We start from the raw sequence: 15,451 nt of genomic DNA, 5'->3' as shown, positions 1-15,451 counted from the left end.
TGATTGGATGGAAAAAAAGGAAATTTTTATTTTTTAAATATAATTGAATTTTTTTTAAAAAAAAAAAAAAAAAAAAAAAAAAGAAAAAGAAAATGAAAAGCTTTCAGTTAATAAAAATGCTATTGAAATGAGCGGGCAGGTGTTTCAAGCAATTATAAAACAGACAAATTAATTAACTTGTCCAGTTTTACTAGGATAAATAATGAAAAAGGGAAAAAAAAATGTAAATAAATTTGAATTAGTTTTTGAATTTCATAGATATTAAATTAAATTTGAATTTCGATAAATAAATTTGAATTAGTTAGAGAAAAAAAAATTAATGAATAAATTTGAATTATTTTGGAATATTTGCATTTCTAGGAGCAGTAACTATTACATATGTTAATTCGATTTTATTTACAAATTTTAATTTAGCTGTGAACTTATAAAAAGCAATTTTATCAATAAAAAAAAAAAAAAAAAGAAATTAATAGCATTTCAAAATTTTCATTTTAGTATCAAGAAGGGCTTTTAAAGAAAGAAATATGCATGAAATGCAATATTCATTTTTTTTTTTGAATAATTTTACAAATTAATTAGATACAATTAAATATCGTCCTAGAATGACCTATTTTGCTTTGCTAAAATTTAAATTCAAATTTATTAAACAATTTTAAATTATTTTTTAGCTTGTTTTATGAAATTTGCTATCATTCATATTCATATTGCTATTATGCTAATAAGTCGCAGAGTAATTGTATTAAAACATAAAAAACTACTAAAGTAATATTTTAAATTAATTGCTTCTTTGAATGGATATTGTTAATTGTATAACTATATTAGTACTGATAATCATAATCAATGATCAGTAACTAATGATCATAATCAATAATCTCAATCAATAACCGATAATCATAATCAACAAGTGATAATCATAATCAATAGTCATAATCAGTAACTGATGATCATAATCAATAATCATAACCAGTAATTGATAACGAAATATATAATATTTACATGAATATTTGATCGACACTTAAATTGAACTGTTAAATGAATTAAATTTATAATGATTATATAAAATAAAAATTGTGTTCTAAAAATAATGAGAAATATTTGATGGAGCATTTTATAACTTTTAACACTGATTGGTAAGTTAAAATGAAATTAAAAGCTATTAAAAATTTTTATTATTTCTATATTTATTATGTAATAATAGCTTATGTATGGCTATGTAATGTGAATAAATTTTTCGAGATAAGAATTCAATTTGCAAAATGATAATTTATTTCAATTATTCAGAAAAATAAATTTGTACAATATACGGAGAAATTTATAAATAATATTCGATGAAGCATTTATTAATAGTAATAATAATTAATTAGTAAAATATATTGAAACAGTACAGTAATTTCCTTTCATTTTGCATCATTGAAATTATGATTAAGTCGGATTATATAATTATAATAAGATTATCGGATCAATTATAATTGATATAATTAAAATAAAATTATTTACAACAAATATATTTAGCCAAAATTTGATTATCACTATGCTCATAAATTCATTCATTTTATTTACTAAAATTATTCATAATTGTATAAAAATTAGGAAAACGCAAGTTCTGTTTATTTTTTTTTTTGCTTTACTTTTAAAAATACAATGGAAAATAAACAATTATTTGCTCAATTAATTCAATTAGATAACTCGCAAAAAAATAATTAAATTCCAAACCTATACCATAATTAGTAAAATTAAACAAATTAATAAATTTTGAAGATTAAAAATAATATAAAATGATAATTGTTATAAAAAAAAGAAAAAAACTTATAAAAATTTAAAAAGAAATTGAAATTTTAGAGAGAGAGGAAGTAAATAAATCTAAAAGAGTAAATGCTAAAGTTAAGATAAAATCTGTTAGCGAACACTACGGTGGTGAAAAGGACACAAATGATAAATGATAAGAAAATAATTGATGAAATAAAAAAAGGAGAGAGAAAATTAATGAAACAGAGGGAACTATTAAATTTAATGTGAATCTGATGAACGAATTAACAAAAATATTGCATAAATCAATGAAAAAAAAAAAAAAAAGAATTTGAAAAATTAGCAAAAATGAATGATAAAAAATTGGAAACAAAAGAGATAGAAGAAAAAAAAAAGGTTTCCAACAAAAATTTAATGAAAAAATGATTTTTTTTTTTTTTTGCAAATATACAATTTTATCTGATAAAATTAGTTGGTAACATGCAAATGAGAAAAGCAAAAATGAAATAAAAAATGAATTTGAAAGAAAGACAATTTTCCAATAAATAAATAAAATTTAGTTAATTCTATCAATTTGTCTTTTATTTAATTAATTAAGTTAACCAATTTATATTTCATTTAATGAGATATATTTGTAATTTGTTGTTTTATAATTCTCAAAAAACAAAAAAAAGAGTCTAATAATTACTCTGAAAATTATTTATTCCTCTATAAATTATGACTTTTCATTTATGACTTTTTTCTTTTCGCACTATTTTTTCTTTTAATTCAACTAATCGTTGTTGTTGTGCTGTGACACTTGATCTCTCTGCTCTTGATTCTTTTGTCACCAGAGCAATTGACAATTATTAATGATATAATTTGATCAAATTATTATCAATTTAATAAGTGCATAACAGTTTTAGTTTCAATTTCTTCCACATGTATATATTTCTCTGCTTTTTCTGAAACAATTGTAAAATATACAAAAACAAAGCGATTAGAAATTATAAAACCAATATATTTTTTGATAACGTATATAATATGCAAAGCAGTGATAATGATGGCGAGAAATGATAATGCAAAAATAATTTCGATTATTTATCCATTCCAGCACTCTTCTGATCATTAATAAGTTAAAATATCATATAAAAAACAATTGTTGGAGTAAAAATGCAAAGAAGCAAAATTGTTTAGAGATACTAAAGTTAATTCATTATGAAATATTCGGAAATGATTTCATATTTCATAGTTATTACAAACTCTTTTTACATTAGTATTGGAGTAGTTATAAATGCATCTGCAGCAGTTAAGATCTGAAAATCAGGAAGTAATCCAGGAAAGGAAAGATTATTGAAACTTGAAAAAAATTTTAAGATTTGTAGGAATGATAAACCAAATTAAAAAAAAATGTAGGTGTAAAATAAGGTGATAAAAGGATAAACAGAAAATTTACTTTTCTTTCCTTATTATGAGACCATAATTCTTACCGAAGCCTTAACTTTAATGTATAAATGCATAACTAATTTATTCATATAGTTTATTGCGTACAGATATTCCAACATATACTTTAAAAAAAAAAAAAAAAAACAAAATAAGAACAAGAATAAAAACAAAAATAAAAGAATGCACTGATTCTCCAGCTTATCAAAAAATTTCACTGAGTAAACGGCAATACAGCGAAGAGAGTTTTACACTTTTTTCTATCACTATTTGTGTATCGGTGTTCAAAAAGCAGATTTTGCTTCAAAATGTAAGGCAAGATGATCCCAAAAAACAAAAAAGTTAAGGTAAGTAACAAAACCAAATAAAAGTTTTCAGAAATATAACTCAATACTATGAAACAATTTCACCATCAGTTTTTCGAATTTTAGCTGGTGAACACTCATCAGTTGTTTCGGATAATGACCGTTTCATCCTGTTTTCGTCATTTCCATCTTTTCGTCCTATAAAAATAAATACATTTACAAAAAAAAAAAAAAAAAAGAAACACCGACACATACATTTCCGCATCTCTTTCACTGCAGTAAACAACTGCAAATCAAATCAATCATATATTTATTAACAAATTATTGGAAAGTTATGAAAGATGATGAGTATAAACTTTCATCTAGATTTAAACAAAATGCAAATCAAACTAACCGTTTGTTGTAGCATCACCAGTATCCATAGCTATCACAAACTCATCGGCCTTCAGTTCATTGGCATGTTCAATACGAATCCGAAGTTCCAGTCTTTGCAAAAAATCATCGCACTCCAAGATGCAACCATGAATGACACCCACTTTTTCCAAAATGCGCTCACTAATAGCTAAAAAAAATAGTTTGAAAAGGAAAACATTCTTTATGCAAAGCAACTAGGCTTTCAAACAAATCGTTGCGGCTACCATTCTAACAGCAGAACTTGATTAAGGTGAAAAGGCGAAAAGCCTTTAGTGACAACTGATAAGCACAAGTATTTCTTCAGATAAGAGATATCTCATGGGAACTTTACGCAAATGTTAACTTTTATCTGCGAATAGATAATTTTTAAAAAAGGTGTCAATACTGCTGCAGAATTACTCCAGATTCTTGATAGTGATTGAAAAAAAAAAGCTGCTATTATACAAAATTTCCTTTAGAAACTTGCTTTGCTTACCTGTGGTTTCACCCGCTTCACTCGAAATAATGATATTCCCAGTTAGAGGAATCATAACATCAGGTGCGACCATATGCAAAATTCCCTTTAGAAACTTGTTTTCCAATGAAAAAACAGTTGTCAGCTTAATATTTAGTCTTAACGTTATTTCTCGTCGTTCAGAACAAACGTAACATTGTTGATTAGGCTTACTGGGCATTTCCTCAATTAAAATTTTCCCACGTGGATTTGGTTTCGGTTTTATGAAAACCTAAAAAAATTCTTATTAAGGTCAGATAAAAGCCCTAGTTTCACAAATGCAAATCTTGACATTGGTAATTTATTATTTTCAAATGCTCCAATTTTTTGCTTGTACAGAATATGCTTCCACAGCAAAACTATTAAATGATGTAGCAATAAGCAAATTTCAAAATGGATAAATAAATTAATAAAATGATATGTCAAAATGCAGCAAAAAATCAAAGAAAGTTATAGTAGATGAAAACTAGCATTTCGTAATTTGTCCTTTGCACCGAAAACAACTTTCAGTGCTTCAGCAACAATCAATCCGGCCACTATAGCATTTGTAGTAGCAATAGCTGGTATAATATTGCCCGCCATCGCTGCAAAATAAAATTATTTAATTCTGAGAAAAAAATTTCCTTTTCAAAATAGGCAAGCAAGTACCCAATTTTTTTTTTGGACTAAATGCAGAGATACTCACTACTTCTTAGCTCAATGAATCAATAAGCTAGCAAATAAATTAAAAAGGTTTATCTAGAAATTCAAAATCAAAGTATTGCTAAAATTATTCTAATAAACTCACATTTTATATCAAAAAGTGTTTTGAGAGGGATGCTAAAGACATGAGCACGAAGATTAGCACATGCTGCTACAAAACGCATTGCTGGTTCATCATCCTGAAGAGAAGATAATTGTAAATCAAATTTTAACCCTAATTTTCCACTTTTTTAAAACAACTAGAACTAATCTGGAATAAGACAAGTAACAAAACAAAATTGGCTTATTAATGCAAAAAAAAATCTATACATTACACTAAAATTTAATGAAAGGAAAAATGAAGGAAACCTTATCCCACGATAGCACTGATCCATCTTTAACACGTTCACTCAATGCAGACAAGGCTCTTTCAAATTCGTCCCTACACTGCAAAACTGTCCAAAGTTCCGCATTTGGCTCGCTGTTGCTTGAACTTGCATCTAAATATACATCTATTATAACATTTCTAAATCATTAAATAGTAGTCTATGACACTTCTCAGTAATCTTTTCCAGTTTCCTTTTAACTATATTCAATTTTCTGGATTTTTCTTCCTTCAAATTCATTGAAGATTATGCGTTTTGGAATTACCATGAATAACAAATTATCTTGAAATGGTGCAAGATGCTTGTATTACTATTAAACTCACTTTCATTCGGAAGATTATCCCAGTCCAATGGAAATGGCTTCCTTCTTTGCTTCCACAAATTCTTCATACTCAAAAGATAATTGATGTCATTGTGAAAGAACTGAAATGTGACTTTAAAAGAAATATACATAATGAAAACTTTTCCGATTTTAGAAGCTTCGTAATTACTACAAAGAGACGGAAATAAATTTACATATTTCTTGTTTGAATACCAAATAAGTCCCATTTTATATAAAATTTACTACACTAACATACACATAAACTCACAAGAAAATTTATTGGAAAACGAACCTTTCTGAAAAGAATTTTTGGGTCGTAACCGTTTTCAGCTGCCCATTTCCGTGTATTGATTCTGTTCAATAGCCCGCCATTATCGCCATGCATAGATGAGTTACCGTCATCTTTTTGCTCTGTACTAAGAGCTGAATTCCCGTTTTCTTCATCACTGTTTATAATTGGGCTATGCAAATTCTCATCATCTGTTAAATCCGGAGACACTTCATTTTCGTCATCTGGTTCACCAAAAAGTTGACTGGAAATAAAGTTAATATGCTGCATTATTTTGCTACCATTTCATTTAGGGCCATTTTTTTTAAATCATATGCGCTTCATTACTGAATAGTAACGTTTAATAATGCAAAGTTGGGATTAAAAGTCGTTTTAAACAATTCCCACATAACTAAGAACTGCTAAAAAACAAAAAAGTATGCACTTAAAAAGATGTTTTGCCCAAACAGTGCAGTGAATGTGCTCCGATGGTGTGTTACGAATCGTACATCCAGGATATGTTTTTTGTATTGTTTTTGGATTACATTCATAACATTCGGTGTAATCACGAATTATTGGACGCACCTGAAATTAAAAAAAAAAAAAAAAAATTAAACTTTAATCAAATGTACATAAAACCTAATGACAATGTACATCAAATTATTAAGTTATCGAATAAAAACAATTCCCATGCGGAAAAAACGCGGTAAGCTTACATGTCCTAAATAACCGGAAGAACCACTTTCAATTAACGGTACTCGAGCTGCTAAGCAAAGTCGATTGATATGGTTTCGTGCAGCTAAAATAGGGAAATTTTTAGAAGTTTTAGAAGTTCTAGAAATTTGAGAGTTTTCATGTATTCGTCCAGAAAAAAATTATTTCCAGTGCATTTTGCAAATTTTAGATGTTTTAGAAACTTCGCAGAGCATTAATTTTACCTATGTTATCTAGCGCACTAAGAACCACAGCGAATTTCTGGAAAAATTCCATACCATACTCTTCCCTGAAATAAAGTATTACACGGATTTCCGCTTCGCAAACAATACAAATTCGTCCAAATTACAGGATATTATCTAGACTACTCAATTATATTTAAGGAATACTCTTTAAAAATGATTAACATACTTTAACACCGAATCATGATAGCATACAATTTCTACGTTAGGAGCAATTGATCGAATTGCTTCTGCAGCAATAATTGCCTTTGATTTACCAACATGCTCACGACGAAATAAGAATTGTCGATTCAAATTACTTACATCAATTGTATCCAAATCTATCTGAAAATGACAATAATAATTATACAGAAGTATTCAAGAAGATTGATTAAAAAATATAATGTTCACGTGCAAAAATCTGAGTAATCGATTAACATATGAGAAATGCAAAAGTTTACAATTTCGATGTTAGAAAAGCCGGTTAAGGCTAAATTTTTCAGCAATTCGCAACCAATACCACCAACGCCAACAACCAACACAGGACACTGTAAAACTTCCAAGAATTGCTCGTTTTGCCAAGTCATTATATTAAGCCTGCAAAAATGTTGACATATATTAATCGATAACCACATCAAAAACACCCTAAATTAATACAAAATAATTATTATAAAAGCAAACACTAACTACAAACAGCATCTAACTAATCAATTATTAAATCAATTGATGCTAACTTAATGATCAAATTAGTATCAAATATTCATTAAAATATCAAATCTAACATTGCCATAATTGATAACTGATTTCGGCAACGGAATACATATAATAAAAGGAGTAAACAAAATGGAATTACATCCAATCTCCCATTTAATGCAAAATTGCTTCATACTTTTTCTTTTTATAGAAGACTTCAAAAAATCCACTAAAATTTTCCTACCCCATCTCTGTTCCTATCTAAAATCTTGACAGTTTTATTCCGCATCCATCCCAACAAACCCTTCCGGTTACCTTCCCGCAACTGCTCCGCCTTACCGCAACGACCGCCCCTCCCACCTGCCGCAACAGAAGCTAGCCCGCCATACATAATTAATTTGCAATCGTTATGAGACTCACTTCTAAATAAAGTAGCACAAAAATTCATCTCTGAACGGACGTAGAATGACGCAGTCCCATATCTACGAATTACCCATTACGAGACTCTACGTAAAGTATGCGGACGTGGAGGATGGACGCCATGTCAAACGTCACATCAAGTATGTGGTAACCACTTATGTGAAATATCATAACTCAAATTATCAAAATAGCTACTTCAAGTATTATCTATGGTAGTTTTATTTTTCAAAAAATTTAATTTTAATTACCGAAATGACAGTTATCAGGTAGTTTCACTTTTGCTGATTAAATTAAAACGGTTGACTTTTTTTTTTTTGAAATGTTCTTTTAATGATTAAATGACGAATAGTGTAACTGTAATTACTGTTAAATGAGATATGAACTCACTTAAGAGACTCTGTCCCTTGATATTTCTAAAGATTCTTATATTATTACCCAAATAATTTAAGAAATTAAATTCGTTTCAAATTTACAATTTGAAAAGAAATCCCATGTCATTGAAAAGTAGCCGATAAGACTAATTTTGAGACAAAATAATTGATTATATTCCTAACTAAGTGCTTAATTTGAAGTTTTCAGAACTAGAATTTATTGGTTTACAACAATGTTATAGTGAAAACGAAATGAAAACACATAACATAAACAGAATGTTTGGATTTTAAAAAGTACAAATTGACTTTTCTTTGAATGTCTTTTTTTTTTCTTCCAGAAATACAATCAAACATCTGAAATAATATGTTGCGACCAAATATCAAAAGAGTAAAATATTTTATTACGAAGTCAATCAAGAAAGCTGTTATGATCGGGAACTCAAAGAGAAAAAAAAAAATACAATTTCTAAACAGATGAGCTAATTATCAACAACTGTGCTTATTATTGATATAATATGATATGGCTGTAACAGCGTTGTGCGTTTTATTATATTAAGAATAAATTCAAAATTTATATAAATTTTTTTTTAGTTTGCATTTTACAATTTTTGAAAGATGCAAACTATTTCCTACTCAAAACACTAGTACGACTGATCGTATTCAATTTTCTCTTCATTAAGTTTTGCTTATGGATGGTCGTCCTCATTCACAATATCGGTTGCTTCCCTTAAAAACATAATAACTGTAGGTTCTAAATCTTGTTTCTTTACAATGAAAAGTTCGAAATTTAAAAGATTCAAGTTTATCAAATTAGAAAAAGCGGCTTACCTGCCCGAAATAATACTATGTAGTGAAAGAACGAAGAATCCAATCATATAAACAATTAGAATAGCACTTAAATAAGGTAAATATGGAAGTAATGATCCATTGAGCCAACTAAAAGAAGAATTTTAATTGGGACATAAAGTAAGGAAAACGTTTATTCGTTTTAGAAATTCTTCAAAGCATTATCAAAACTTTCAAAACTACTCGTTTGATATGATAATTTGTCAAGCATGCATTTGTCCTCAGAAAACTTCACAATATATCGAGTCCAAAAAAAAATTTTTTTTTTCATTCATACATTGGAGAGAATCTGTTATTGTCCACAATAGGTCAGTGATTGTATCATATAGGTAAAATTATAAGTAATGACACCTGTCAATTGCAAGTTTAACACTAGGTCTCGGTGGCATTTCTTGACGCCGCTTATATTGTTCTCGTTCAGCCTGATAAAATCTTTCCCAGAACCGGTCATCGCGCTCTTTTTGAGCTTTTTCATATTCTTCCGCACGACGTTGTAACTCCTCAAAAACCTAAAAAAAAAGAGGTAAAAAAAAAAAAAAAAAACCTAAATTAAAAGTCTAGGAAAATAAGAGAAAAATTATTCGCCGTTACCAGAATATACACTGAAAATAACTAACCAATTTATATCATCTAAAAATCTTCTTTTAATCTTTTTTAAAAATCCTAGTAGTCGTCTTTTTCTTTTAATTTTTTTCCTTCCTCTTTCTCTTAACAAAAATGATATCTGCGATACTTTTGATATTATTGTAGTAATATCAACAATTATAATAATGATATCTAAATTCAAAATGCTAAAATGAAATTTTAACCTTTTTCAAGTGAGCATCATCAAATCGCCAATTATTACGATACTGATTGCTACCTGCATAACGATTACTTCTCCAGGTAGCAGTATATCCAGTATTTTGTCTATTATATGTTTGTTTACCGTAATTGGAACTTGTTTGTGCTCGATACGCATCATATTCATTCCGGCTACTCACATCTTTCAACACATCATATGCTTCTTTAATTGCAATAAATCGTTTTGTAAGGGTACTCTCAGCAGTACTCCCAGTGATATCTGGATGATACTGAAAATAGAAATAATTACTTTTTTTTACATGAAAATTTATTTTAATCTCCACAATTTATAGAACTTACCATATAGGAATGAAATTATCAAGTATAATTCGTAAATTATAGTAATCTGTTAATGATCAGATCATAGCATTAAAGGAAATGATTGTAAAAAAATAGGTTATAAATAAGAATTATTTTTAAAAATAAATAAGGATTAAGTTATATGTAAAAATTAAGAAATAATTATAAAATAAGAATTATTTTAATAATTTTTCTTTTTAACTCATATTTGTTAACTAATATTACTCATACATTAATATTATAATACTAAATTTGAAATTGTTGATTTAATTAATTATCATAAAAATTTTGTCTCAATTTATTTTAAAATATAGATAATTTATTTCAAATTAATTGCAATTATTTCTAACTTTTTTGGATAACATATAGAAGGCATTCTTGATTTCTTGTTGTGTTGCATTATGGCTAATTCCCAAAATATCATAATAATTTTTTTGATAATCAATTGCTTGTCGTATGAATCGATTAGATGAATAAAAGATTCGTTTCACTAGGATTAATCGATAACCAAAAAACATTGTGAATTCATCCCATCAGTTCATTAATTTATTATTCTAATTCTCCTTTTTCTTTCTTTTTGATATTTATATGAAATTTAAGAAAACAAAAACAAGAAATCAAACGTTATCCATTATTAGACATTTCAAAATCCTGAAATACATATAAATTATGATTATAAATCTTTTCAAAAATAAAAAAAAAAAGCAGAATTAACTTTATAATTATTCATAAGCCTAATTAATTTATTACAGTATGACAATTAAAACGATACTTTCATTAGAAATATGCAAAAGTAAAGTTAGACTTCGCTAATTTTTGCCATGCTTTCAAATCAAACTATTTTAAAACTCGCAAAATGAATTTCAATTGAAATATGAACATGAAACATTAGAATTTGTATGGAATATTTAAATACACTCAGCAGAAATAATTAAAAGTAAAGAAAAAAAAGAGAATGTAGAGAGATTATAAAAGTGAATTTTTTAAATCATTGAATGAGTAATGAAAAGAATAAAGCATTTGTAAAATTTTATCATTTTGAAACTGAAATTATAACAAAATATGATGTAGTAAAACACAAAATATATGTTTGTTGTGATTTAATAACACAAACATAATTTAGAATTAATTAATCAATAGTAAGATAAGGTAGAATGCATATAAAATAAATTCTATGAAAAAGGTAGATTAAATAAAATTAACCCGAAAATACATCAAATTAATAAAAAAAATTATCACTATAATAAAAAAGGCAAATAAAATACCTATATAGCTATAAATATTACAAAACAATGGATTAATAAATGAAATGTAAATAAGAAAAATAATAGAATTGTTTGATGTTACAAGGAAAAAAAGAAAGAAAGAAACAGACGAAAAGTCCTAATTAATAAAATTTTAAAATTAGAGAAGATTTCTGTTCCATTTGATATATTTTTGAAAGTCATTTAATTTTTGATTGTTTCATTTGCTTCATCTTAAAATAACTGACATTATTCATATAAATAATTTCCACAAAAACTTTCCATAACTTGAAGCATTAATTTATTTTTTTTTAAGAACTATTGAAATTTGGAAAATAGAATAATGTAGAAATTATAAATTACACTTATAAAATTGAGTTAAACTTTCGACATTATCATAATATTTTTGCTAAATCTATTTGACTTACCATCAACATATTAAAACAAATTTAATTCAATTACTGAACTACAGTGACTAAAATATCAATAAACAGATTCAAGTTAGTTAAACTTATTTACTTAGATTATTAGTAACTTTTTCGACAAATTTCATGAAAAGCACACTAATAATATCTCGTTAATTAAACTAATACCATCGTATTATAATAAAAAAAAAAAAAGGAATATTTAGAATGGTAGAGAAATAAACAATTTGATGAAATTTGCTTTTGAGTATTTGATCTTATAATTTGATTTTTTGATCAACAATAAATGAACTTTTAGGAAACTGAAAGAATAGTCTATATGATTCGATGATCTAACACATTTCAATAAAATGAAAGTAAAGCGATCATTTTTCAAATCGATAAGATTATTTCTAAACTTAGATCAGATAAAACACACAGCACAAAATAGTAAATATAATCATATATTTACACGATTTATATGACTAATAATAATCAGAACATGAAATTATTCTAATGACTGATCAATCAATTTATCAGTTTCTATTTCTACGATCTTACAATTCTTCTTTTCCTTCCATTGCAGTCATATCGTTCTCTTTCTCGAATTTTAGTACTGCTTCTGGATGTCGCTTTAAATCATTAATTTCCATTTCGTATATTTTATTTTTTCGCACCATAAATTCAATCCATTCTTTTCGTCGAAGTCTGGAATTTTAATAATTTTTCTAAAAATTTGAAATGTAACACCTGAATCGCAGTAAAATAAATCATAGAATGATTCTAAAGTAAGAAAGTTGCAAAGAAAAAAAATGAGACATCATCTTGTACAACCTGAATTTAGTAAAAATGTTACAGTCTTCCAAAAATTGTCTCTCTTTTTTCGAAAAATGAAAAACTATCGTCTCAATCCGATGTGATGATATAAGATATCGAAAATTCAGAAAGGATTTACTGCTCAGTTCGCATACGTATAACCATCGAAAATATAAAAGATATCACGAAAAAAGCCAACATCGCTTTCATCCAATAGTTTTCAGTATTTCTGAAATTTTTTAAACTCATTGTCAAATAATTGAAAATGTTTTAGCTCATTTATTTTTACAGCAGATTATTCGTAAATTTTTTTTTTCCAAATTACTTTTAATTTTACTAATAGTATTCATCTCAGATATAAAATATGGAATAAAATATAGCTTAAATAAGTATAAACATATAAATAATAATAATTAATAATTATTTATTGAAAATGAATCTACTATCAATCTTTTGATATTTATTCTTCAGATCATTAGTGAATTTGATTTTCTTTGGGGCATTTTTAATAAGTGAGGAAATTGCTAGAGCCTATTTAAGTTATTACATATTTAAGTTAAAAAAAAAAAAAGATTACTTTCGAATCCAACGTGTTTCCATTTGATCCATATACTGATTACGATACCATTCGTACCATTTGTCATTATCATACTGCGGTGTTCTCGCATAAAACTGAAAAAAATTAAAATGTAGCTCAATTTAGAGAAAAGTAATAATAAATATTTGTTCAGTAAACTAACACATCCATAAAATTATTTACGATTTCTTAATATCATTTTCACTAAATTCTTAAATTCAGTTTTTATCATTTTTTTTTATAAAATACATCCATCATCTAAGATACATCGATGATATTATATTAGGAGATATTATTATAAATTAAGATTTATAGCAAAAATATTTCCATAACAAATCTTTTTTCATAACAAAAATATAATTTCTATAATAACATTTGCATATTATAAGATTTTCTTTTCTCAACATATAGTATCGTTTTATACTTTCTTTTTTTCTAATTCCATTTTACTTTTATTAAATTATTCCATATTATTAAATCTGGAATATATCATCAAATCTAAAGTTTAAAATCTCATATTTAAAAAAAAAAAAAAGAAATTAGGATTAGAAACTATCCTACATTTGATGAATCGTATTTTTTAAAATTTTGACCACTGCCATCGCTGTACTTCCCATATGTTCGATGTGTACTAAATGTTTTGGTAAGTTCTGAATCATAATTTTGTCGTTTTTTCTTATCTTTCAGTACTTCATATGCATCTTTAATTTCCAAATAAATTGTTGCATCTATGCTAACATCTTTTGTTTTCCTTAAAGCATCCGGATGATACTGAAAAAAATAAAAACGAATAAATAAAAATAAAATTGACCAAATTAATTTATCAAGAAAATTGCTTTTTTTTTTTTTTTTTTCTCACTAACAGCAAAATATTTTATTGTAATGGCAAATGATATAAAGAAAATAACTGAGTAACTTTCTGAAATATTAAGATAACAGTTATTACTTCGTTTAAGTCGTGATTTTAACATAATTATGAATAAATCCGTGATAATTATACTTGATCAAATCCAACAACAAATTCTATCTTGACTTTAAGATAATTATACTTGATCAAATCTTGCTCATTTTGCATTCTACTACCTTGCTTTTAATAATTAACTAAGAAGCAAATCATTTCTAAGTATAAGAAAAAGTTGAAGGAGTGAATAATAATAGGCTGTCAAAAAAAATTTAAGCGTTTTGTAAACTGGAAGCCTTCATATTTTATTCATTTTTATAAAACATGCTAATTTTTTCCCAATTTTGTTTTTATACTTATTATTACTACTCCTAATTAATTTAATGATTAATTCATAATTATCTGTAAAATTAAACACTGTACGAAAATTGACTGATTCATTCCACATATTTATTTTTTCATCATTTTTATTTTTTTAATCTACAATGGCTTAACGAACAAAAAAAATCTCGTTTTTAAGATTGCATTGTTAGATAATTCTCAAATTAATAAATAATAATAAAGAATAATAATATATGTAGTTATGTTCATATTAATTTATTATTCTATATTCAAAAAATTTTACAAAAAATTTGTAATAAAATTAAAATAATCAAACCTTTTTTGATAATTTGTAAAAAGCACTTTTAATTTCAGCAATTGAAGCATCACGTTTCACTCCCAAAATATCGTAATAATTTTTTCCAGAAATATTTTGATGTGTACAAAGTAAATGAAATGAGGAATAATACAATGGTCGTCGAACTGATGGTCTTATGACACCATCGAGACGTGGCATACACATTTGTAGAAAAATTACTTAAATTTGTTAGTTAATATAATTGTTAGCAGAAATAAATTAAATAATAATTTTAACCTGTAATTAAACATTTCATATAATAATGAAGTAAATAAGATTAAATTTTTATAAAAAGAAAAAAAAAGAGAGGGGAGGGGAAGACAAGGAAGAATATAAAAAATACAAAAAAAAAAAGAAAGGAAAAAGAATTGATAAAATCATTGTA

At 26.1% G+C, this 15,451-nt stretch overlaps 4 protein-coding genes across 5 annotated transcripts; 1 reads left to right on the top strand and 3 right to left on the bottom strand.

The window, feature by feature from the left end:
- Positions 1-3,561: 3,561 nt before the first annotated feature.
- Positions 3,562-7,559, bottom strand: Bma-uba-2 (ThiF family protein, putative; the record flags this gene model as incomplete). Of its 2 annotated transcripts, none has more annotated exons than XM_043081264.1 (13): positions 3,562-3,671; positions 3,868-4,035; positions 4,363-4,612; positions 4,882-4,964; positions 5,168-5,261; positions 5,431-5,561; positions 5,771-5,870; positions 6,062-6,302; positions 6,483-6,622; positions 6,754-6,836; positions 6,976-7,040; positions 7,163-7,317; positions 7,434-7,559. In XM_043081264.1, the coding sequence occupies 13 exons, from the start codon at positions 7,557-7,559 to the stop codon at positions 3,562-3,564; spliced, it is 1,746 nt and encodes a 581-aa protein (XP_042937198.1). The 2 variants fall into 2 exon arrangements, with proteins under 2 accessions (XP_042937198.1, XP_001902233.2); XM_001902198.2 differs by having other exon boundaries at positions 4,885-4,964.
- A 571-nt stretch (positions 7,560-8,130) lies between these two features.
- On the top strand, positions 8,131-8,819 carry Bm452 (Uncharacterized protein; the record flags this gene model as incomplete). Its single annotated transcript, XM_043081263.1, has 2 exons — positions 8,131-8,225; positions 8,795-8,819. The coding sequence occupies 2 exons, from the start codon at positions 8,131-8,133 to the stop codon at positions 8,817-8,819; spliced, it is 120 nt and encodes a 39-aa protein (XP_042937197.1).
- A 323-nt stretch (positions 8,820-9,142) lies between these two features.
- Positions 9,143-10,963, bottom strand: Bma-dnj-4.1 (DnaJ domain containing protein; the record flags this gene model as incomplete). The annotated part of the gene is made up of 5 exons (XM_001902199.1): positions 9,143-9,182; positions 9,285-9,392; positions 9,654-9,811; positions 10,112-10,375; positions 10,796-10,963. The coding sequence occupies 5 exons, from the start codon at positions 10,961-10,963 to the stop codon at positions 9,143-9,145; spliced, it is 738 nt and encodes a 245-aa protein (XP_001902234.1).
- Positions 10,964-12,650: 1,687 nt separating this feature from the next.
- On the bottom strand, positions 12,651-15,225 carry Bma-dnj-4.2 (Uncharacterized protein; the record flags this gene model as incomplete). Its single annotated transcript, XM_043081262.1, has 5 exons — positions 12,651-12,801; positions 13,049-13,138; positions 13,487-13,581; positions 14,048-14,257; positions 15,046-15,225. 5 exons carry the CDS (start codon positions 15,223-15,225, stop codon positions 12,651-12,653), a joined length of 726 nt encoding a protein of 241 aa, XP_042937196.1.
- Positions 15,226-15,451: the final 226 nt, after the last annotated feature.

The sequence above is a fragment of the Brugia malayi genome (genome assembly GCF_000002995.4).
Source record: "Brugia malayi strain FR3 genome assembly, contig: Bm_v4_Chr4_scaffold_001, whole genome shotgun sequence".
NCBI lineage: Eukaryota > Metazoa > Nematoda > Chromadorea > Rhabditida > Onchocercidae > Brugia > Brugia malayi.
This window is presented reverse-complemented; position numbering and strand designations above follow the sequence as displayed.